The 24,435-nt window shown below is 38.4% G+C and overlaps 2 protein-coding genes and 2 long non-coding RNA genes across 4 annotated transcripts in view; 2 read left to right on the top strand and 2 right to left on the bottom strand.

The window, feature by feature from the left end:
- Nucleotides 1-5,884, top strand: part of LOC106878090 (ribosyldihydronicotinamide dehydrogenase [quinone]) — a 34,383-nt gene extending 28,499 nt beyond the window's left edge. The window contains exons 4-5 of the mRNA XM_089355452.1: nt 1,889-1,990; nt 5,561-5,884. Of these exons, the coding sequence (XP_089211578.1) occupies nt 1,889-1,990; nt 5,561-5,836 (378 nt within the window). The 3' untranslated portion in view covers nt 5,837-5,884. The remainder of the gene's footprint in view (nt 1-1,888; nt 1,991-5,560) is intronic.
- Nucleotides 4,494-9,803, bottom strand: LOC149134723 (uncharacterized). The gene is made up of 2 exons (XR_016242652.1): nt 9,107-9,803; nt 4,494-5,182 (listed from the first exon to the last, which is right to left on the bottom strand). It is a non-coding gene; the product is annotated as an uncharacterized LOC149134723 (long non-coding RNA).
- Nucleotides 9,804-9,956: 153 nt separating this feature from the next.
- On the top strand, nt 9,957-16,396 carry LOC149134722 (uncharacterized). The gene is made up of 2 exons (XR_016242653.1): nt 9,957-10,289; nt 16,125-16,396. It is a non-coding gene; the product is annotated as an uncharacterized LOC149134722 (long non-coding RNA).
- Nucleotides 16,397-22,285: 5,889 nt separating this feature from the next.
- The window catches only part of LOC106879160 (ATPase ASNA1 homolog), a 29,397-nt gene continuing 27,247 nt past the window's right edge, over nt 22,286-24,435 (bottom strand). Inside the window, exon 8 of the mRNA XM_014928603.3 lies at nt 22,286-23,706. Within this exon, the coding sequence (XP_014784089.1) occupies nt 23,584-23,706 (123 nt within the window). The 3' untranslated portion in view covers nt 22,286-23,583. The remainder of the gene's footprint in view (nt 23,707-24,435) is intronic.

Raw genomic sequence — 24,435 nt, 5'->3', positions numbered from 1 at the left:
TGCAATTGATTATCCCCCTCCCAAAAATTTCAGGCCTTGTGCCTATAGAAAAAAGAATATTGTTGACCTCAAGGTGATGAGCTGGCACACCAGGCAAAATGCATAGCAACATTTTGTCCATCCTTACATTCTGAGTTCAAATCCCACTGAGGTCAACTTTGCCTTTCATCCCTTTCGGGGTTGCTCCCCTGAACTTGCTGACCTTGTGCCAAAATTTGAAACCAATATTGTTGACCTCAAGGTAGTGAGCTGGCAGAATTGTTAGTACACTGGACAAAATGGTTAGTAGTATTTCTTCTAGCTTTATGTTCCAAGTTTAAATGCTACCAAGCCTGACTATGCCTTTCATCCTCAGTAAGATAAGTAACATTTGAGTACTGGGGGTCAATGTAATTGGCTAGCCCTTCCCACCAAAAACATTTCAGGCCTTGTGCTGGTGGTGGGGACAAACACAAGCACAAAGACACACGCACACAATATATATATATAATATATGTAGGTATGGGCGTGGCTGTGTGGTAAGAAGCTTGTGGTGAGCTGGCAGAAATGTTAGCACGCTGGGCGAAATGCTTAGCGGTATTTCGTCTGCTGCTACATTCTCAGTTCAAATTCCGCCGAGGTCGACTTTGCCTTTCATCCTTTTGGGGTCGATAAATTAAGTACCAGTTGCGCACTGGGGTCGATGTAATCGACTTAATCCCTTTATCTGTCCTTGTTTGTCCCCTCTATGTTTAGTCCCTTGTGGGCAATAAAGAAATAAGAAGCTTGCTTCCCAACCACATGGTTCCAGGTCTAGTTCCACTGAGTGGCACCTTAGGCAAGTGTCTTCCACTATAGCCTTGGGGTGACCAAAGCCTTATGCATGAATTTGGTAGATGGAAACTGAAAGAAGCTCATTGTATGTATGTGTGTGTGTCTTTGTGTCTGTGTTTGTCCCCCCACCACCATTTGACAACCAGTGTTGTGTTTATATCCCCATAACTTAGCAGGTTGGTAAAGAGACCAACAGAATAAGTACCAGGCTTTAAAAAGAATGTGCTGGAGTTGATTCACTCAACTAAAAATTCTTCAAGGTTGTGCTCCAGCATGGCCTTGTTCTAATGACTGAAACAAGTAAAAAGTAAAAGGTATATTATCGACCTCAATAGGATGCAAATCAAAGACCGGTGTAGGCTATACGATGTCAGTTTGTAAAAGAAGATAACCAAATACTACATTCTAATCATCGACCTGCATCTGTTGCACCTATTTTATTGTTGTGCATTATTGCACTTATTAAACATACACTATGTAGTCTACCAGTTATATCAGTGGCTCTCAACCGGGGTCCAAGTGATCCTTAGGGGCCCATATAAGATTTTCTTGTTAAAAATTATGTGTAATAAATCAGTTATATTTCTACAATTTACCAAATATTTTAATTATATTTTTAATACAATTCCTAATAATATTTCATTATATAAATGTAACAGGATTTTTAAACCCTTTAACATTTAAACTGATCAAATCCAGCCAATATATTCTACTTGTTTTATGCTCAGACTAGCTAGATATGCTAACCCTACTATATCATTCTAAATCTCAAAGCTACAAAATAATGCATGATTAATTAAAAACAATGCGAATGAATAAGAATTACTTCTGATTGAGAAATATGAATGCTAAAGGGTTAAACAACAAATGACTATGAGGATCCTAGATCACCTGGATTGACCAGGTTGTCTGGTGCCGAGTCAGTTCCGCTGGCCACAGCATTTGCTTCATTCCCCTTTTGCTCTCGTCATTCTCTATCTGAGGATCCATTTAAGTAAAATAGGAATCAAAGGGATCCATAGGCAAAAAAATGGAATATCACATGACTGAATGTTTCTTTTCCTTTCATTTTCAGGGTAAACGCACAATGCTGTCATTTACCACAGGGTCTTCTGAACCGATGTTTGCACCAAATGGATTCAATGGAGATATCAATGTAGCTCTGTGGCCAACACAAGTAAATATCACACTCTTTGTCCAGCCTAGCTTCTCTTTCTGAATCTGCTTGTCTATCTGTTTATCTCTGTCTTTATCTTTCTGACTGTGGAGGCGCAATGGCCCAGTGGTTAGGGCAGTGGACTTGCGGTCGTAGGATCGCGGTTTTGATTCCCAAACCGGGCATTGTGAGTGTATATTGAGTGAAAACACCTAAAGCTCCACGAGGCTCCGGCAGGGGGTGGTGGCGAACCCTGCTGTACTCTTTCACCACAACTTTCTCTCACTCTATCTTCCTGTTTCTGTTGTACCTGTATTTCAAAGGGCCAGCCTTGTCGCATTCTGTGTCACGCTGAATCTCCCCCGAGAACTACGTTAAGGGTGCACGTGTCTGTGGAGTGCTCAGCCACTTGCACGTTAATTTCATGAGCAGGCTGTTCCATTGATCGGATCAACTGGAACCCTCATCGTCGTAACCGACGGAGTGCGAACCATATCTTTCTGACTATTTTAAGATTTCACCTAGACATGGTAATACTAATTAACCTGGAGCTAGAATTCAATATATATATGCTTTAGAATAAAATGTTAGTCAAGCACAGAGCATAATATGAAGTTAAATAAATGACAAGGGAACATGAATTACATAATCAACTTCATTAGCTTGCAGCTGTTTCTGTCATAAGATGCAGTGCACTCAAAGCTGAGTGTTTGTGCATCACTCTGGTATGATGTGCAAATTTATTTGGGAAAGAATTTAAGCACACAGTAAAGATCACTTTTGAAATGTGCTCTGTGTCTTATAGTAGAAACAGCTGTGAGCTAATTAAGCTTTTTACCTAATTTCTGTTCTCTTGACATTTATTTAATTTTCTGTCATACTTTTTCTAACTATATTTCTGACATTTTATCTGTCAGTCTGTTTTTCTCCCTCTCTTTCCGATTTCTTTTGTATTCATACAGTTTGTGTTCCCATGTCCTTCTCTTTTTCTATCCATAAATACTCACACACACACACACACACACACACACACCTGTCTGTCTATCTAAACTATTTATCTAATCCATCCATCTATCTATCTATCTATCTATCTATCAATTTATCCTTCCACCCACACATATCTAGATAGATATATACACACACATATAAATAGATATATACACATACATATATCTATATAAACACACATATAAATAGATATATAAACACACATATAAATAAATATATACACACACATATATCTAGATAGTTAGATATATGCACACACATACATCTAGACAGATAGATATATGCACACACATATATCTAGATAGATAGATATATGCACACACATATATCTAGATAAATAGATAAATGCACACACATATTTCTAGATAGATAGAAAGATAGATATATGCCCACGCATATATCTAGATAGATATATGCACACGGATACACATCTAGATAGATAGATAGATATATGCACACACATATGTCTAGATAGAAAGATATATGCACACATATATATCTATATAGATAGTTATATGCACACATATATATCTAGATAGATAGATAGATAAATTCGATGACTGGCACCCATGCCAGTGGAGCGCTAACAGCACCATCTGAGCGGGATCACTGCCAGAGCAGCAGTCTCGCTTCCGTGCCGGTGACACGTAAAAAGCACCATTTGAGCGTGATCATTTCCAGCTTCACCTTACTGGCACTGGTGCTGGTGGCATGTGAACAAAACATTGGACTGACTACTGTGCAGGTGGCACATAAAAAAACACCATTTGAGCATGGCCATTGCCAGTACCGCTGGACTGGCCCTCGTGCCGGTGGCATGTAAAAAGCACCCACTACACTCTCAGAGTGGTTGGCATTAGGAAGGGCATCCAGCTGTAGAAACTCTGCCAGATCAGATTGGGGTCTGGTGTAGACATCTGGTTTGCCAGTCCCCAGTCAAATCGTCCAATCCATGCTAGCATGGAAAGCGGATGTTAAATGATGATGATGATGATGATATATCTAGATAGATAGGTATATGCACACATATATATCTAGATAGAGAGATATATGCACACAAACATATTTAGATATATATTAGGTTGTCTTACATGAAATGTCGCATGGAAACATTAAAATTGTTTTTTAAGTTTTAGAATATTTATTTATTTAATCAAAATATGATCCTTGTCTATTTATGACCTTCATCCAACGAGGCATATATTCCATCTTCAAAGAATTTGTCATCTTTTACACATAAATTGTTTGAATGCTTTAATTACCTCTTCTTTATTCAAGAATGTCTTATTGCCTATAGCAAGCTCAAAGTGTTTAAAAATGTGATAATCAGCAAGAGAGATATCAGGAGAATAAGGAAGATGTGCCAAGATTTCATACTTCAGGCTTTGCAACTTGTGGACTGTAGCTTGAGAAGTGTGAGTCTGTGCATTATCATGAAGCTAAGCTGGGCCATCTCTATTCACTAATCTGGATTGCTTCTTTTTTAATTTTTCATTCATTCAATCAATTTCCTGACAATAGGATGTTGCTGTTACAGTTTTTCCTTGTTGCAAAAATGAATAATGACTAACCCACTTTGTTGACCACCATATAGTGACCATCAACTTTTTAGGGTGCAATGATGGTTTTGCATAGTGTTTTGGTGACTCTCCTGCATCTAACCTCTGTCCTGTCCTCTTGCTGTTATCAGAGAGTATATATTTGTCATCACATGTAATGAGTCGACACAAAAATGGTTCTCTTTCCAACCGAGAAATCAACATGGAACACACTGTAAGGTGTCTGTTTCTTTGAATCTCATTAAGTTGATGGGGAACAAACTTATCCATCTTTTTGACTTTTCCAATTTTCTTCAAGTGTCAAGAAGCAGTTGCAGGAGACATCTGGAGGTCTGATCCGATTTTTCGGACTGTTCCTCTTGGATTTCGTTTAATCAAAGCATTCAGTTCATCATGCCAAATAACTGATTTCAGTCTCCCTCTTGGGTCATCTTTAAGGCTTTCATTTCCTGAATGAAATCTTTGGAACCACGTCTGAACAGTTCTAATGTCAACAGAATCATTACCAAAAGCCTGCTTGATGCTTCGTAGAGCTTCAGTGGCAGAGTTACCCAACTTGTATTCATACAAGAAAATCACTCAGTATTGTTCAGTTGTCAACATTGTTATAAGAGCTGTGGGTAGCAATTTTGAATAATAGTATTGTCTAGAAAGAAAAAGAGTTAAAAGTAAACACAAGCATATGCATAGAAACTCATTAAAAATCCATTTATAGATAACTCATAAGAAACCCATTTAAAAATATGATATTTCATGTGAGACAACCTAATATATACACACATATATATTTAGATATATCTATACACACATATCCCTTTGTTTTTAAACCTGTATTTCCTTCGCTTCTGATGTCTCTCAGCATTGCCTACTCTCTCTGTTGCTTGTCTCATATCTCTCTCTCTATCTTAGCATTAAACTGCTTTCACTCAAACCTAAGAATGGCTATGTCTACATGTGTGTGTATGTGTGGGGTAAAAAACCCCTCCTTTCATTAATATCTATTCTTTTAATTATTCTATTCTAGTATAGTCTTTACTTTTGTGGCCTGGATGTCTTAAAGCCCTTCATGGTCAATGGTGCTCATTCTATGAATGAAGAGAAACTGGCTGGGATCAAGAAAGCATTGCAGGAAAAGCTGTCTAAAATACAAGAGGAGAAACCAATGGAATTCATATCTATGATGGAATTCTCTTTCCCTCCTGGTCAACTGTCAGAAAGTTATATGAAGAAAATGTCTGCAGTGGACACTGCACCCACTATTGGCCATCATCTTGGCAAGAAGTTTCCATGCTTAAAATGATTGAACAAACTTACTTATATGGCAAATGAATAAACAAATGAAATATTACCTTTGGATTCATATTCTATTTTTCCTCCTCTTCCTCCACTACCACCATCACCACCTAGATCATCACTACCATCATCGTCGTCATCATCATTATCATCGTCACCATCATCACTACAATCATCATCATTTAGATCAGTGTTTCTCAACCTTTTTTGGCAACCATCCCCCTTAGAACATGTGGATATTTTTACTGCCCCCCCCCCCCCCGCCGCACCCAATATGAACACTAAGTAATGTTTCTTATGATTTATTTAGAAATAGAAGATGATTTTACATACATGTATACATTTTATTTACAGTAACATTTACTGACTGCATTGGATGTGTGCACATCAGTGTGATCCATGTGATCAGCAGCAAATTTAAGAATACTTGGTTCTAAATTTGACAAAAGAAGTCGTAAATCACTAGGTGGTTTCTGTTTTTAGTTAAAATTTGGTTTACTGGATTAAATTCTTTCTCCACCAAGTAAGATGATGGGAATGCAATGAAAAATAGCCTTACTTCATTCCACAGTAAAGAAAATTTCACACTGCAATGCAACCACATTTCACATTTCAAAAATCATCTTTCCTTCTTTGTCACATTGTAGCTTGACAATGTCCTTTTGCAAATCAATTTTTGTTCCTCTGGTTTGCACACACATGGGTTCTTTACCCAGTCAGGAATATCCTGTTCAATCAAATCCTTAAATCTTGTCTGAAAGTCATCACTGAGTTGCTGTAGATGTGCACAATAGACTCTCAGATCGTATTTAGTAAATATGTGTGAAATGCTTTTCATGGACAGAAACTGACAAAACTCCTTCCTTCCCGAGTCTTGTTTGTACAGTTTGATTTTCCTTATGAAACTGTTAATTGCATTTTTTGCTTGAATGAGGGTAAAATTATTCCCTTGCAGTTACAAACTTAAAATGTTCATCTTATTGTAAATATCAACCAATTGAACCACATCACCGCGTATGAAAGTCAATGTTTTTTGCAAGTTGTTCATCATGTTGTATACGTAAGAATTCAATAACAGCGCTTCAAACACGAGCCTTTAGATAACGAACGAACTTCAGTGTGAAGAAGTGTTTCATATTCTTCGCCATTTTCTTTACATAATTGATGGAACAATCTAGTGTTTAAAGCCTGAGTCACTCACTAAGCCTTTTAGCAATGAGATGTTGCCAATGAATTACACAGGCAATTGCAAATAGACCAGGCACTTCTTTTTTCATATGTGACACCAGACCAGCTTGATGACCTGTCATAGGTGGTGCATCATCAGTTGTGCATGATATCATATCGCTGAAGGGAAAACATTTCTTTTTGAAATAAGCTTTCAATGCTTCATACATTCTAATTTTTGTAATCAGTGAATGTGTTTTCTCTAGAAATATATATATTTGTCAGAGGTTGACAGGCATCTTCAGCCAGCTGGCCATGCTACTTCAGGCTGATGATGAGCAAAGACTCAGAAACATGTCCCTGAATGCAGGCTAGGCTGGGTGGAGGTGCTTGTCTCCCCCTCACAAACATAAGGACACAGGAAATGTGTCAAGGCCGACAGGAAGCGGTCTGACTTCCTAGGGCTAAATAGCAGCAGTATGATTCCCTTAATGGGTCTGTCACACTAAGTTGACAGTAAACAACTGCTTTATTGTAACACTGCTGCTTAAGTCTCTCTGTGAGATTTATAATTAGATCATATCACATTAGTAGGTTGTACCTTGAGGACATTTTTGGGCAGCTGGAAGACCACATATGATGTCTTCCATAGAAATATGGCATAATCTATGTTTTCAGTTGCATCTTGGAGTGCCAAGGGCTTCATTGTCTCTTTTTTTATTAAGTATTTTGTAATAGTCTCCTGTTCTTGGATTGCAAATGCATAGCCTTTGAAGTGTGATGTGATGTAGAAGTCACAAGACGAAGAGAGGCTATGCTTCATGTCCTTATTACTGTCTTCACATCTTCAAGTAACATACCCATGCATAGTTTTTTTTGTTTTGTTTTTGGTATGCTGAGCATTTCATATCCAGATCTTCTTTGAGGTATGTTAGCCTGGTTGTTTTGGGGTTGTATGGGAGGTCACCAGAAAAAGAGTGTTTCTTGAGGAGCTCACTTCCAACACGTAGAGTATTGTTTTCTTCATTTTTTAGTACTAAGTTAATATATCTATTTTTGCTGCTGTTGTTTAGGAAGTGCTGTCTGAGAGAAACTGTATGTATGTATTTACTTTCCTCCTATATATATATATATATATATATATATATATATATATATATATATATATATACAGTGGTGTGTTTATGCAGACAGACATTCATGCATGTATGTCTGTACTGTATAATGATGGGATGGTATTTTGTTTCTACTTGGAACTTATTATTTGCTTGCAATGAAGAACAGGAAGAAAAATTACTATACAGGAAGAGATACTCAACCAACAAGTGCAATTTGAACTACTTATGTTAGTTAATAAAACGTGAAACCCATTTTTGCATTATTTTTAGCACAACGTGTGTGTGTGTGTGCGTGCGTGCTGCTTGAAACGAAAGTAATGAAAAAATAGGCTCAACTGTTTTTTTTTTATTAACTAACGCAAGTTGGTCAAGTTACACATGTTAATAGAGTAACATTTTCTATAGCAGTGGCTCCCAACCTTATTACTACCAAGGACGCCTTTTATTTAAATGAGTTTTCCTATGGGCCCCAGGATATTGAAAGATCTGTCTGCTTAAAATGTTCACGGATCCCCAGTACTACCTTTGCAGACCACAGGTTGGAAATCACTGCTCTATATAAATTCTTATTCTTGTTCTTCATTGCTGGCAAATAATGACTTCCAAGCAAAAGCAACGTGCCGTCATTGAGTTCTTGACGAAAGAGAGATACAGTCTATCCGACATCTACAGGTGGTTTACGGAGATGACACTCTTGACAATAACAATATGTACCGGTGGAGGAAAAAATTTAAAGAAAAGGAAACTAGCATTGAAGACAAACCATGTAGTGGGATACCATCAGTAATCAGCATGCAGTTTACGGTGGTGAAAAAATGAAATAAAATTGTCTTAAAAATAGTGAAAGTATATTGAGATAGAAACAAATAGTGACGACAGTGACAGCCCATAATTTCATGTAAACGATGTATGTGACATAACCAATGTGTAAACCGTACATGTATTTAATATAACATGAAAACAGTACAGACTGTCCTCATTTAACGACCTACCTATTTAACGACCACTCGGAGTTACGACGAACTTTACGAGCCGTCATTACATATTTTGCAAAATATAAAAGCTTAAAACATTTGAATGTCATATTGTGCCCTGTACGAAAACTGCTGTCGTGACGGCAACGCATCCCGAGCACCCAGCCTCACCCACCGACACGCTAGCTCTCTCACTCTCCCGCCTATGGTCAGCCAGGCAACACAGTGACACTCTCTGTACCTATATTACTATTTCGTCTCTTTTTTCCATTATCTCTTGCACTCCATACTACAAGAGGCCTCCAAAGAGGAAGAATACAACTTTATGATGAAAAAAAGAAGAAAACAAAGCAAACAACACTGACGAGATTTTTCATGCATTTTGATGTCAAGAATGAGTTGCTTTTGTAATCTTTATCCAAAGTAAAACAAAGTTATTATGTTTGAGTTTCCTTTAAACCTTTTCACCTTTTCTATATAATCCTGAGAAAAGTTTATTAGGCATCTTATGTACTGGACCTGGAATCACAACCATACTTACGATGTCTGAGATACAATAATACAGTATCCATATCCTTACTTTTAAGGTTTTCCTTGTGATAATCTTACTGTTACTTATTCATTTTTCAACAATTTATGTTAGTGATTCTTGACCCTGTACTGCATATACTTTATACAGTACAGTATTCTGTTTTTATATGTACGTACAGTACACTATACCTATAAAAAAAAATACGTACCCTATGAATATTCGTTTAACGACGAATTTGCTTAACGACAAGGCTGTTGGAATGTAACTCGGTCGTTAAATGAGGACAGTCTATATATATATTTATATTTGATGAAAACAGTCACATTGCTCAGTGGTATTCGTGACTGGGTATCGTACATTGGAGCAGTCTACCTTAGCTGCTACTTCTGCAATATCTAACATATCACTTAAAAATACTATTCATGTAGATATCTGTGGATGTGGCATAACGAGGGAGTTATCTTTTTTTTTCTTTTATTGAAATCTTGGTGTCACTGGAAGTCTGCTCTGATCTACTAGAAGCGTTTGAAACCAACAAAAACAAGTTTTCTTCCAATATGGTGGCAGGAGATGAAACATGGCTATACTTTTATGATCCTGAAACGAAGGTTGAGTGCATGTTTTCTCCAAGGCCTAAGAAGTTCAATAGCCATTGAGCCGCACAGAAAGGTATGGTAATTGTTTTTTTTTTTGTTTTTTTTTCTTTTTTAGATGACAAAGGCGACATTCTCTTTGATTGTCTTGAACGTGACTGGACCGTGAACAGTACGGAAAGACTCAAAATCGTTAGATAAGTCAAAAGGAGGAAGGGATCGAACAAGAATCTGAAACTGTCCACATTCACTATGAAAATGTGCAACTATGCAAATCATTGGCAAGAAATCAGGAAATCAGCTTATTAGGCTGGTAGGTGTTTCCGCCCCTCCACCCGGCCCTTTGATTTCCTTTATATATATATATATATATATATATATATATATATATGTAGTGAAACTACCTCCTGCCATTAGATACAAACTACTATCGCCATTACATACAATCTTCTCATTTAAATATAAATAAATGCGAGCGTAGTAGAGAACCCATTCCTTGTCATCACGTGACTGATCATTATTCGAATCGGCAACTTCTTCGAAACGTTCCCGCCAGAACGCAAACTGACCAATCACAGCCCCCTAATAAGGTCACGTGATAGAGTATTAAACTGAAGCCATCGGGAGCCAATAGTTTGTTATAAATAGCTTTAACATACCCAACAAATTTGTCTCGGTCCAGTTTCTCTTTGAGAACTGTTCCGTGTACCACACGACAGCAGCAGCAGTTCCAGCGACCACTTCAACAGCTTCGTCCAGCCAACGATGACCACCGCCGTCGCCATATCAGCAACACGTTTCTACGACTACTATCCAGCATCATCGTCATGACCAACACGATTACTACCAAGCAGCCTCTACACCACCAGCGTCAACACGACTTACTATGTACACCAAACCAAACCTCCACGGCACATCTCTCTCTTCGATTCTGTTAGGTGACTCAGCTTCACCACGATAAATAAACAGACAAGAGTTCTTAAACAGACAAGAAATTCTCAGCCAGCGACGAACATCTGTATAACAAGAATCACGGCCCGGCATCGATGCCACGACATCACAACAAGTGATCAGCTCTGCCACACTCAGCCCCCTCACTTTCACATACAGAACTTTTCCTATAGTGTACTAAAGAACTGGTATAATTGCTCACGTGTTATTGACTCTCTTTCTATCTGCTGTAAACACTCATACACACATGTATCACTCACATACACATATTTCTTTGTATGACGGCCTGTCTTTGATTATGTTATTATCTTAGAGTCAACCTAGCTAAAACCAAAATCCTAATAAGTAGGAAGGTAGATAAAACACAAACCCCTTCAGGTAGATGGCCCTGCTCAGTATGTAGAAAAGGAGTAGGTAGTAACTCTATAAGATGTACCCGGTGCAAGCTATGGACACATAAGAGGTGCAGCAACATCAAAGGCAGGTTAACTAGCAAGTTAGTTTTTGTTTGTGGCAGATGTTCAGGTGCAATAAAGACTGCAAACAAACAGGAAACAACTTCTATCTCATTCCAGGGTGAAAAACTAGAGGTAGTCGATAGCTTCCGCTATCTGGGCGACCAAGTTAGTAGTGGGGGTGGGTGAGCTGAAAGTGTAGCTGCTAGAATAAGAATAGCCTGGGCAAAGTTTAGAGAGCTCTTACCCCTGCTGGCGACAAAGGGACTCTCACTCAGAGTAAAAGGCAGACTGTATGACGCATGCGTACGAACAACCATGCTACATGGCAGTGAAACATGGGCTGTAACTGCTGAGGACATACGTAAGCTCGCAAGGAATGAAGCCAGTATGCTCCGTTGGATGTGTAATGTCAATGTGAATACCCGTCAGAGTGTAAGTATCTTGAGAGAAAAGCTGAACATTAGAAGCATCAGTTGTGGCGTGCAAGAGAGACGATTGCGCTGGTATGGACATGTGGTGAGAATGGAGGAGGATAGCTGCGTGAAAAAGTGCCACACCCTAACAGTTGAGGGAACCCGTGGAAGAGGTAGGCCCAGGAAGACCTGGGCTGAGGTGGTGAGGCAAGACCTTCGTACATTGGGCCTCACCGAGGCGATGACTACGGACCGAGACCTTTGGAAATGGGCTGTGCGTGAGAAGACCCGGCAAGCCAAGTAAGATCGTTGCCAGTGCCCCTGGACTGGTTCTTGTGCGGGTGGCACATGAGATGCACCATTTTGAGCGTGGCCGTTGCCAGTACCGCCTGACTGGCTCCTGTAGGATTTTCGAGCGAGATCGTTGCCAGTGCCCCTGGACTGGCTTGTGCGGGTGGCACATAAAAGACACCATTTCGAGCGTGGCCGTTTTCGTGCGGGTGACACGTAAAAGCACCCACTACACTCTCTGAGTGGTTGGCGTTAGGAAGGGCATCCAGCTGTAGAAACTCTGCCAAATCAGACTGGAGCCTGGTGTTGCCATCCGGTTTCACCAGTCCTCAGTCAAATCGTCCAACCCATGCTAGCATGGAAAGCGGACGTTAAACGATGATGATGATGATGATGATGTCGCATTCACACTCTCACACAGACATACATCTTTAACGCCATAATAAATATCTCTGTTATTCATCTAATACGGTTGTGGTCTTTCATTACTGGTCATCTATGTTATCGTCGTATAACATTTTGTATATCATCATTGATATATAATTGTGTGTTCGACCGTGTGACACGTTTAAATAAAAGGAGTCCTCTGTTTTTCCATTCGTCACCATTTCTCCTTTTTGAGTTCGCACGGTCGTCCCCTACATATATATATATATATATATATATATATATATATATATATATATATAATACAAATAGTATATGAGTATATGCGTATATACGTACATGTATGTACATACCTACATCTACATGTATATATAGATGCATATCTGGGTACAGAACGTAGCAAAAAAACGTGGGCAAAATGATAAACGGAGTACAGAAATCACATAGGCCACATAGAGAACATTTCCTTCATCAGCTGCCACCATTCTAAAACTAAGCGTTTCGAAGAGTTAGGGCAGGACGCATTGTTCCCACGAACCACAATTAAATTTGTAACGTGGAGGAATGCAGTGGCGGACAGAAAACAAGACAGGAAAACAAAACAGTGAAAATAAACAAGAAAGGCTATACGGCTATATATATATATATATATATAACAGCAAAACAAATCATTGACTGATTACAACTGGAGTCATGGCTAAAGTTATACGCGATCAAAAACCATTAACGAATCAAGTGGAGAGTCTCATTCTAGAATGGAAGAAAGTGGGTTGACCGTCGATTACGTTTTGAAAACTTCCAAACATAAACGTATGTGATTATGCGGAGAGAAGCACAACAGAGAATACAGATTTTTACGAGAAATGAACTGGATATAACTGGTACTCTGTCGGTTACAAGTGTTCCATCTGATCCGATCAACGGAACAACCTGCTCGTGAAATTAATATACAAGTGGCTGAGTGCTACACAGACGCGCGTACCCTTAATGTAGTTCAAAGGGGTATTCATCGTCATACAGAATGTGACGAGGTTGGCCCTTTTGAAATACGTGTACTACTCATTTTTGTCAGCTGACTTGAAATAAAATGTCTTGCGCAAGAACACAACGCTCCGCCGGGAATCGAACTCATGACCTTACGATCATAAGCCAAATATCCTAACCACTAAGTCATGCGCCCGCACATCAGAAATGTGAAGCTGTTGGTTCATGGATTTTCAATCAGGAATTGAAATCGCAGCCCAAATGTTTCTACTAGCTTCGACCTTGTTTCCATGAAAATCGCAGTCGGAGATTTACGAGTCATCTCTCAAATTCTCGACATTCTTGGGCCACCAACAGTTCAACCCAGATAACCTAAGAAAAACCCTCCGCTCTGTTGACCTATTTTAGCGAAGATATTGCTTTAAATACGGAACTCGAGAGGTAAACTGTTTTACTTGCTCTTTCTCACTTTTGTTCTGGCCACAGAACAGTAAACAACAAATGACCACCACAGCCTACATGAGTGACAACAGAACTACTCGTCTTCATAATTTAACAACTCGAAGCAGTTGTATATTATAACAATAAATAAAGTCATGTTAGCTGTTATTTATATTAAATTCTTCTCATTTATACTAGTCGCCACTGCATCGAGGATACTGCATTCATTACATTCCAGAGACTTCATGAAGAAACGAACTGCACAGCCTTGTTTACGAATGGAGACTACGAATCGAACACACAACACTTCTAACCAGCATACAGATCGTTACAAATAAATAAAGGAATTGAAAAATAAATGAAATGCCAAGCCTGAATTGAATGAAAAACAAAATAAGGAAAGAGAAAGAAAAATGTATATGATAATACTCATACTGAATAATTTCAGCTGTCGATGGAATGAGCCAGGCTATGAATGGTCTGTTTTATTTGAAAAATGCCGAACTTAAGACCACAGGAAATTGTTGTTGTTGGCACTCCGTCGAGGCTTCCAGTTTATCCGATCAACGGAACAGCCTGCTCGTGAAATTAACGTGTAAGTGGCTGAGCACTCCACAGACATGTGTACCCTTAACGTAGTTCTCGGGGATATTCAGCGTGACAAGGCTGACCCTTTGAATTACAGACACAACAGAAACAGGAAGTAAGAGTGAGAGAAAGTTGCGGTGAAAGAGTACAGCAGGGTTCGCCACCATCCCCTGCCAGAGCCTCGTGGAGCTTTAGGTGTTTTCGCTCAATAAACACTCACAACGCCCGGTCTGGGAATCGAAACCGCGATCCTATGACCGTGAGTCTGCTGCCCTTAACCACTGGGCCATTGTGTCTCCCCTCACAGGAAATGTAGCTGATGCTTTAGTGAGGGATGTCGCTAATGTAACGTCAACACTTTAATAATTGGATGGAGTCATTAATCCAAAGAAATACCTCTGTGCAGTAAGTAACAACAACACTCATATCTGTGCGAATAACTTCCCGTCCAAGGTTTTATTCAGATTCGTGACAAACGAACTCATACAGTGAGTACTCAATGTTCAATAAAGTTATCTGGGGTGAAGAAAGGGTTCTGAACAATTTGCCATGTTCCATGATAACATTGAGAAAATAGAAGTAATTCAAGCTACAAGATTTACTTTCCACAGGCACTAGACGTGGTATACCATAGCGAGTTGCTGGTAGGAATTTGAATATCGAATTCATGTACCTGGCTCTCTTTTCCAAAGTTGACCATGTCGAGTCGCGGAAAAGAAAGGAGAAAAGAGAGGATGTTCGAGCGGGTATACACGTTTAAATAGGCCATGTGTTATTAGCGCCCTCCTGCGTGTCGTTTTGCCGTTCTGCCCAGTAAGTTAGCACTTGGAATATTCAAGAATGTTCTAGATTGTTCGATCAGGAGAGATAAGTATCGTTGGCTCACAACGAATATTGTGCAGGCTTGCGAACCTGCTTCAAATAGCGTTGTAGGCAACGCTAAATGAACAGTTTGGTAAGAGGTGAAAATTTTGTACGTTTGTCATTCAATTTTGTAATGGGGTCATTCAAAGTCGTGAAAAAAAATTAGCGCCATGAAGTTAGTCATTCAAATTCGTTTTCGATAAGTTAATTTCGCACTTCGGTCAAAGAATTTAGCATTTACATCATTCAAATTAAAATGACAGTCGAGAGCATTCAAATTCGAATTTAACACTTCGAGCAATTAAATTAGCACTATAGCTGTTTTGGTTTTATCTCATGATCATTGTTATCATAATCATGTGTTTCCATTCATTGTTTATGCTTTATCTATCATGACCATGTCTTTTCGATGTATTCTTTTATTTTTCATGTGGTTATACACCATTAGGTGTACACCCGCTTTCCTATATTAAATTCTAAATAATAACGGAACGCAGAACTCTGAACTATCAACACAACAATATTTATTTACAGTGGGATTCAGTTCACGCTTGGAGGGAATTTGGTAGCTCGTCGCCCTCGGTTACTAAGACGCCTTCTGAATGATTTCTGTGGTTATTTGTGAAGCTCTGGTGCTGACATGTGAGAGAGCTCTGTTGGACGTCTTGGCTCGATGGAGATCAGTCAACGAAGAGACTGAGAAAAGGCGCCAAAGCTGGGTGTCGAACTCTACGCATGCGCATGAGACTCTTCCTGTATTCCTTCCAGAACTAGTCCCTGCGCATGCGTGGATAAAACTCCGGACATTGAACATATAACAGTCGTCTGCTATAAGTTGTCACTACAACTTCATGAAATCGCATTCCAACCTTTTCAATCTTTTTAAAGAAACTCGCAATTACAATAAATGCTCATTTTCTTGAATTTTGAATACATTATGTCGTGATATGTTTTTTCTTTTGCATAATATGTTTTGTTGGGAAAAGTATATATTTCGGGGATAATTATTGATTTAGTCTTGATAAGGAGAGTTCGTTTGAGAGGATTTATTCGTCTATTTCCTGGCGGTCGAGGCATCTCGGGAAGTAGGTCTGGGTGTGTCTATACCAACGAACACAATTTTCTGGAGTGATAGCGTTGATGTTACGCCTTGCAACCTATTGTATGACATGTGCTCGCCATTCTTCCATGGTCGTGTCGGCTTCTTCTGCAGTTGCCCGGTCGCTAACTCTTTGCTGCAACTCAGCTCGAGCGAAGTTCCGCTTCACAGCCACCTTAAAGGCAGAATGCGCCATTACTGTACAATTAAGAAAATTAAGAAACGACGAGTAGGGAGGCAAGAGCTTCAAACTGATCCGTGGGTAGGCGTCAGCTGAGAGCTCGGCACGAACATGTGGCCGCGTGTTGTTGCTGGGAACATAGCAGCACATGCTCAAACTCTTTCTTACAAGAACTCCTCGGAAGAGTTTCGTATAACAGTATCGTTCGCAATGGAGTGGTGAACTAGGCCGATTTCTCCCGACACCGCAAAAGTTACGCTGCAGGTTTTCCCACGCTGACGGTCAACAACTCGGTGAACAAGAACGCCTCGACGAGCTCATCCAAAAGACCGCCGGGTCCAAATGTTGTATCCACATTCATCAATGAATACGCCATGCCGACGATACAGAAACAGGCAGCTTTCTGGGCAATGCTGCCGCTAAGTTCCTCTTCGTCTGTTGAAAGGTTGCGAGTGACTGGCATTGATAATCATCTGAAGCCTGGCTCGCATTTCCTCATCAACCCTAACGTGGTGAGCACCTTCTCTGGGCAACTTGTGGCGCCTCCCAGACCGTAGGTAGGTCGCTACTATGGATCGAGCAGCACTCCTTTTAATGCCAAGTGTGTCTGCCAGTTTCAGGTAATCGGTTTGATGCCTCTCGAAGGCATCAACCAGCCTTGCCGTCTGATATACACATGTACCTTATGCGTGACTCCGTGGTTACCAGTTGGTGTAAGAGAAAGGGATAATAAAATGCAACTGATACCGACCGGTTATGAATGTTGCAATAAAGACTTTCGTGGACAGAAGAATCACGTAATTTATTTTTTCCTTGTAGCTATAACAACATAATAAAATTTGCATGGCAAAATATGTCATTTAAATCTGTCATTATTAATATTCACTTCTCAGAATGTGAGTAAAAACACGCAAAATCAGTGTTTAAATACACTTATTCCGAACTCGAAAGCTCACATGCAAATTTGAATGCTTGACAAGACGCTTCCTCGCATTCCGACCAATATGAATGCTCTTGCATTTTATTTTGAATGATGTAAATGTTAAATTCTTTGACTGAAGTGCGAAATTGAAAGATTGAAAACGAATTTGAGCGATTAACTTCATGGCATTAATTTTTTTCGCGACTTTGAATGAATCAATTATCAAACTGAATGACAAACATACGAAAATGACAGCGAAAACCTATATCTTATTAGCATTTAATACATTTCTGGTATATAGAATTATTAACCAGTTATGAAAAAGCGCTTTAGAGAGGATAGAGTTAACAAATGAAGAGATCAAAGTGATTCATTTGTTGTTTCAATTTATTTTTGTAGTTGAGTGGTGGGTATGAAAATATATCGGCTGTCAAAAGTTTGTCGTCATGTGACTAATTTGCGAATAAAACAGCCGTCAAATTGTCTTTATATTAAATGTCATATATTAACGATTACAAAGATTCTGATAGCCTTCTCTTACAAGAAGCCCAAATGCAATAACAAACTTCATGTGCGTATCTAAAATGTTTCTTCATTTGAATTTCTTCTAAAAGAATGTAAGAAAACATTTACCAATATAGTAGCAAGAGAACGGCTGGTCAATCAACTAGTATAGTATATGTATATTATCGAAGAGGAAACAATTTGGCTTCTTTCCCAGAGCTGGTAGATCCGACTTTCAAATCAGTCAGTCACACACTCGACGCGCCATTATATCACTACTTCTGAACCACCCGTCCTTTCGCGTCCACGGCGACTCACCCCTGATCGGCTCAAAAAAGCTCAATCTGAGTTTGAGCATATGCTTCAACTCGGCCTTATTCACCCCTCCACCAGCCTTTGGGCATCTATTCTACATTTGGCACGGAAAGGGGATTCAGATTTTTGCCCAGTGGGGGATTACAGATGTTTTAATTCGGTCACTGTTCCCGATCGCTATCCGATAAGGAATCTCCAGGATTTTTCTTCAAACTTGCACGGTTGTACTATTTTTTCCAAGGTTGACCTCATCTGGGCTTTTCATCAAATTCCGATGAACCCTGACGACATTCCAAAAATTGCCGTTACCACCCCTTTTGGAAGTTTCGAGTTCCTGTTTATGAGCTTTGGTTTGCGGAATGTAACGAGTACATTCCAGAGGTTTATTGACGAAGTTGTCTGTGGACTTGACTTTGTGTTCGCTTACGTCGACGATTTGCTCATAGCTAGCGACACGCATGAAAATCACCTCCAACACTTATCTCAACCTTTTCAGCGTCTTCGCACCTACAATGTGCGAATTAACCCCGATAAGTGTGTTTTCGGACAACCCTCTCTGGACTTCCTAGGTCATTATATCGACTCTAATGGTATCCGACCTCTCTCCAAAGCCAATGCAATTCAATACATCTCACCTCCCTCTTCTTTACGCCAACTGCGTCACTTTATGGGGATTATCAGCTCTGCTGGTACCATGCCACATTTAAGGACAAAGCCCGGAATAAATAAAGAGTTACCAGGGTAGCAAAAAAAACAAACAAAAAAAAAACATAGAAGTAAAAAGGGCGTAACACCTTATTTTTAAAGGTAGAAACTCTGGGTTTATGTGAAATATTTTGTATAATATGTATAAATAAATAAATGGAGTATATATGTATATAAGTTACATTTTCAACGACAAGGCTGAATTTTATAACTCTGTCTTACTTAAAGCAGGTTATATAGATAAAGTTACCTTTATCTATATATATATATATATGTGTGTGTGTATATATATACGTCTGTATATATATATATATATGTATATATATATATATATATATATATATATATATATATATATATATATATATATATATATAATATATATATATATAATATATATACATATATATATAATATATATATATATAATATATATACCTTAGTACATATCTCAATGTGCACGTGAGTGGCACCGTCATAAGCCTTCTTCAGTTTGATGCATGCCAAGTAGAGTGACTTGCTCTTAAATAGAGCTTGTCCTGTAGTTGTCTCACTGGAAGGACAGTATCAGCGGCATCCTGTCTGGCACAAACCTAAGCTAATTTCCTTCGTAATTAGTTGCAACATAACACTGTTTGTTGTTTTTATGACTCAATTTATCAAGTAGATGCCTTTGTGATTACTTTGTTCAAGAGCATCTCCTTTATCCTTGTAGCATTTGATGATGATACTGGCATGTCAGTCATGGGGGATAACACCTTGCTATTGCACATTTTCAACACCTTAGCTATTTTCATCCTTAATGACCCTTTTAGCCACATAACTGTTGACTTCAGCATTTGGTCCCTCTTTTAGGTCAATCCCTCATTCTCCCACAAATTCAGTAACGTGTTGCTGTATCTTTCTTCTCAATATCAGTGGAAGGGAATGCACTGTCATTTTGTGTATACTTTTCCTCTTACCTCAAAGACATCTTGATTTTCAATGACTTGCAATCCAGAAATACATTTTGTGCCACAAAACATTGGTAAACCACTTCTAGGCTCTCTCTCTTTGTTGAGTCTCCCTGATATTGTTCCTTGCGCATCCCTTTTCTTCATAATTTCTCAGGCTTGTCTTAGTTTTTATGGTTCTCCCCACTGTATCATTCCACCCTGTCTGGCTGGAATCTTGCCTCAGCGAATGACTCTGTCTGTGGAGCACAACATATCTCGTAGATGTTCAGTTTTCCTCTAAGTCTCTATTTCCTCTTATTTTTTTAAACCCTATCTCTGTATACAGGAGATTTTTAACCTCCATACGTTCCTTTCCCTTTTCTAGATTGTCTTGCACCTTTGACTATCTCAGCTGTTATGATTGTAAACAGTAACCTCAAGATATGTTCAGTGTTACATTCTTCACAAGGGATGGACTTTGTATTCACCAGTTTTACTTCATGGTGAGTATGAAATCTATTGCCAGGTGGTTGATCAGTTTTCTAAAGTTGCACATGGTTATGTCATTTGAATTGCAGTTCCCAAACTCTTGATTTCTCTTCATTTCTAATACCATACCTATAACTTCCAAGTGTATCAGAGTACCTGTCATGGTGTCCATTAAATGTACCAGCAATGACAACAAATTCAGTGCCATTTGTAAACATGGTAGTCCATCATTTGAACAAAGCTTTTGCTCGCTTGTCAGTCCTGACACCTCAGTTATATTATTTTGTCATTTCTCTGCAAACAATCTGCCTACTTCTGCCCAGAAGAATTTGTGCTTCTTGCCTTGGAGTTGTCCATGTGAGACTCCTGCTTGTACATATCACATATTTATTTGTGTACACAACTACTTACCTTTTCTTGAAACTCTCTAGAATACCTCATGATCAACGTTTATTCATGCCAATATAAACATCATAAGACCTGAGGCTTGATACAAAGTGAGAGAAATAGGGTTTCCCGTAACGAGTAGGTTGTTTAATGTTTAATCAAGAAGGGAACTGGTGTGTTCATACAATGTCAGATTTTTTCACACCTGGTCCACTCCATTAGTATGTGCAGAACTAATGCAGTAAATTTGTTACTTAGGAGTTTTCCATATATTTGTGACTACCATGCTTTGGTAAGATATTTTCTTTTCTTTTCAATTTTTGTTTGCTCTACCTATCACCACTCATTTTACAACATAGACTAAGAGCATTTTATCTTGAGGCAGTTTCTCAATACTGAAGTGTCCCACCTACACTGTAGCAGTTTTCATTCAGAGTTACCGCTCTCCTAAACAGATTACTTCTGCTGCAGCTTGCAGAGCTCATATCTTCTCCATGCAGTTAGGGCAGAAGCATGTGTATTAACTGAAAGGTTTAAGATTACCAAATCCTTTCATGACTTTGTAACATGGCAGATAAGTAATATAGGTTGGGAAAGCTTCTTCATTGCACAAGATAGGAAGTAGGGGATTTAGTTCCCAAGCTAAACTGGTTTTACCTTGGCTCTTCACACATACACTCAGCAAATAAGTGTATATGTGTATGTTAAAATGTAATTATTACAAAGTACTGGTAGAATAAGCTGGTAAGTGAAATTTAAAGTCTCAGACAACTTGGATCTTCACAATACCTCATTTCACAATTACCTGTTGTAATACCTCGTATGTGCCCAGACATTTTTTGTTTCATTACATTTCTAAAAAAGGATAATAGTGTTAAATAACCAGCTTTAAAATACTAATTTAAGACTCAGTTAATTCCATCCTTCTCATGTGTGCATGCACACACACACACACACACACACACAAACACATTATTTACTTATTTAACTGTATGATTGGAACCCAGAACAATGAAAAATGAATTAAACATCACACAATGATGTTTGTAATATTTTTACTCAGCTCATCATTCTCTCAATAATGATAATAATAATAATAATAATGATGATAATAATAAAAATAATAATAATAATAATGATTTCTTTGAACAAGACCAGTTTTTGTTGGGAAGATTGTATAGTCAGTTGCCTTTAAGACATATCTTACTGATATTTTATTGAGAACAAGAGAAAATCAAAATGACCTCAGTACGAATATTAATAATGATAGTAATCCTTTCTTGCAACAGGCACATGGCCTGAAATTTTGGAGGAAGGGGCTAGTCAGTTACATCAACCTCAGTACTCAACTGGTACTTATTTTATCGACTCTGAAAAGATGAAAGGCAAAATCAACCTGAGCAGAATTTGAACTCAGAATGTAAAGACGGATGAATGCCACTAAGCATTTTGTCCAGTGTGCTAATGATTCAACCAGCTCGCCACCCTAATAATAATAATAATAATAATAATGATGATAATAATTTCTTACATTGGCACAAGGTTACATATTTTTGGAGGGGCACTTTGTCAAATTGATCCAGTATACTAACGGCTCTTATTTTTTGACTCCGGGGAAAAAATAAAAGGTAAAGTTGGCCTTGAGAGTAGGGTTTGAATTCAAAGCAAAAATAAAAGTAAACTAAATATCATTTTGTTTGGCGTTTCACCGACAATTCTTCAACCACTTTCTTAAGACATGTATAAGGTAAATGAATTGACCTTAGTATGTTGCTAATAACTGTTTTATTGATCCTGGTCAAATGAAAGGCAAAAACTGATCCTGGTTTTAAAGATTCAAAGAATAAATATCAAAGCATTAAGCAAACTTATCACACATTTTCCCAGTAAATATTGATAATCTCAGCCACACCTGTAAAGGTGAGGTTAATAATCCCCACAATTAAATAATCTCTTAAGAAGAATACATCACCAAATTCCCAGCCTTAATAATTTTAATAATTACTTGTGATTCCTTAAGGCAGATTTAAGCCTTTCTGTCCAGATATAATGGCTGTGATAAGATATGAATACAATTGTTCATTATCCAGAAGACGTGCGCCTTATTCATTAAGCTAATGAAGCCTAACAAGAATAGTACAAAAGGTTAAAAAAAAAAAAGGAATGAAAGGGAGAGGAGAAAAGCTGATATGAAGACAGCTGTCAGGAGCAAATCTAGTTTTATTGTGTACTGGGCAAAAGTAATAAAAGATATGCAGAGAGAGAGAGAGAAAGGTAATAGAGCAATTAGCTAGAGATGTAGCTAGCTAGTGACATACAGATAGAATCAATGAGATAGATAAAGAGACAGGATAGAGACATAGGGTAGCTAAATAGATAGAAAGAAAAGAGAGGGGGGAGAGAGAGAAAGAGAGGGAACACAATAGTGTGAAGTTGAAAGGGCTGTGGTTGTATTGTTATCGAGGTATGTAAGGGGTGATGAGATATTTGGAAAAACTCTTTATTTTTTCAGCCCCTCGTACTTCCTCATCCATCAAAGGTAGCTGGGTGATGTGGAAATCTTCATATAGATCAAGGATCTGGAGGATAAAAAAAAACAAACGAAAAGTAATTATAAGTACAGTGTATATGTAAGAGAAAGTAGAAATGAAATAAGCAAATGAATTATATTCAGTGCATGTGTGTTTGTACCTGAGTTGCAGTTTACAGGTGTAAACATTAAAGTAATTAGTACAGTCCATTTTTGAGTGCAAATAAATACGTAATTAAATATATATCAATGTTTCACACAATCAAGCAAGTAGATGGATGTAAAGCAGAGGTGAATATGTAACCAGTTGAGGTGTAGACATCAGTGATATGTAGTGGACCAGCAGTGAATAATAATATTATTACATATCAGAATGGTCGTTTTTTTTTGGTTTTTTTTGCCAAATAAACACATGCACTATGTATTCTTTCTTCACTCATGTCCACTGTCCGGAAATCTTTTGTCACACATCTTCAGCGACACTTTTTGTTTTCGTGTGTGTTCTTGCTCCACTTACTCCATTCTAATAATAATAATAATAATAATAATAATAAAATGCCTGGGTGCAGTACCAGGCAGTGGCTCTCATGACTTCTGATCTTAATTGATTGGAAGTGTTATCATGTACATTGTTTTGTTTTGGTATAAAAGATGGGCTACAGCAAATATTCTGCTCAATGCCACAGATTTGCTTGTCAGTAGTTTGACCTTGACCAGTTGAGCATGTCCCTTGGTGGCTGACGATATGTGCATCTCTGATCACGAGCAGAAGTAGTGG

Source organism: Octopus bimaculoides, chromosome 7 (assembly GCF_046866305.1).
Source record: "Octopus bimaculoides isolate indiv1 chromosome 7, ASM4686630v1, whole genome shotgun sequence".
NCBI classification, from domain to species: domain Eukaryota; kingdom Metazoa; phylum Mollusca; class Cephalopoda; order Octopoda; family Octopodidae; genus Octopus; species Octopus bimaculoides.
Note: the sequence above shows the minus strand (reverse complement) of the source record. Positions and strands in the feature narration are given on the sequence as shown.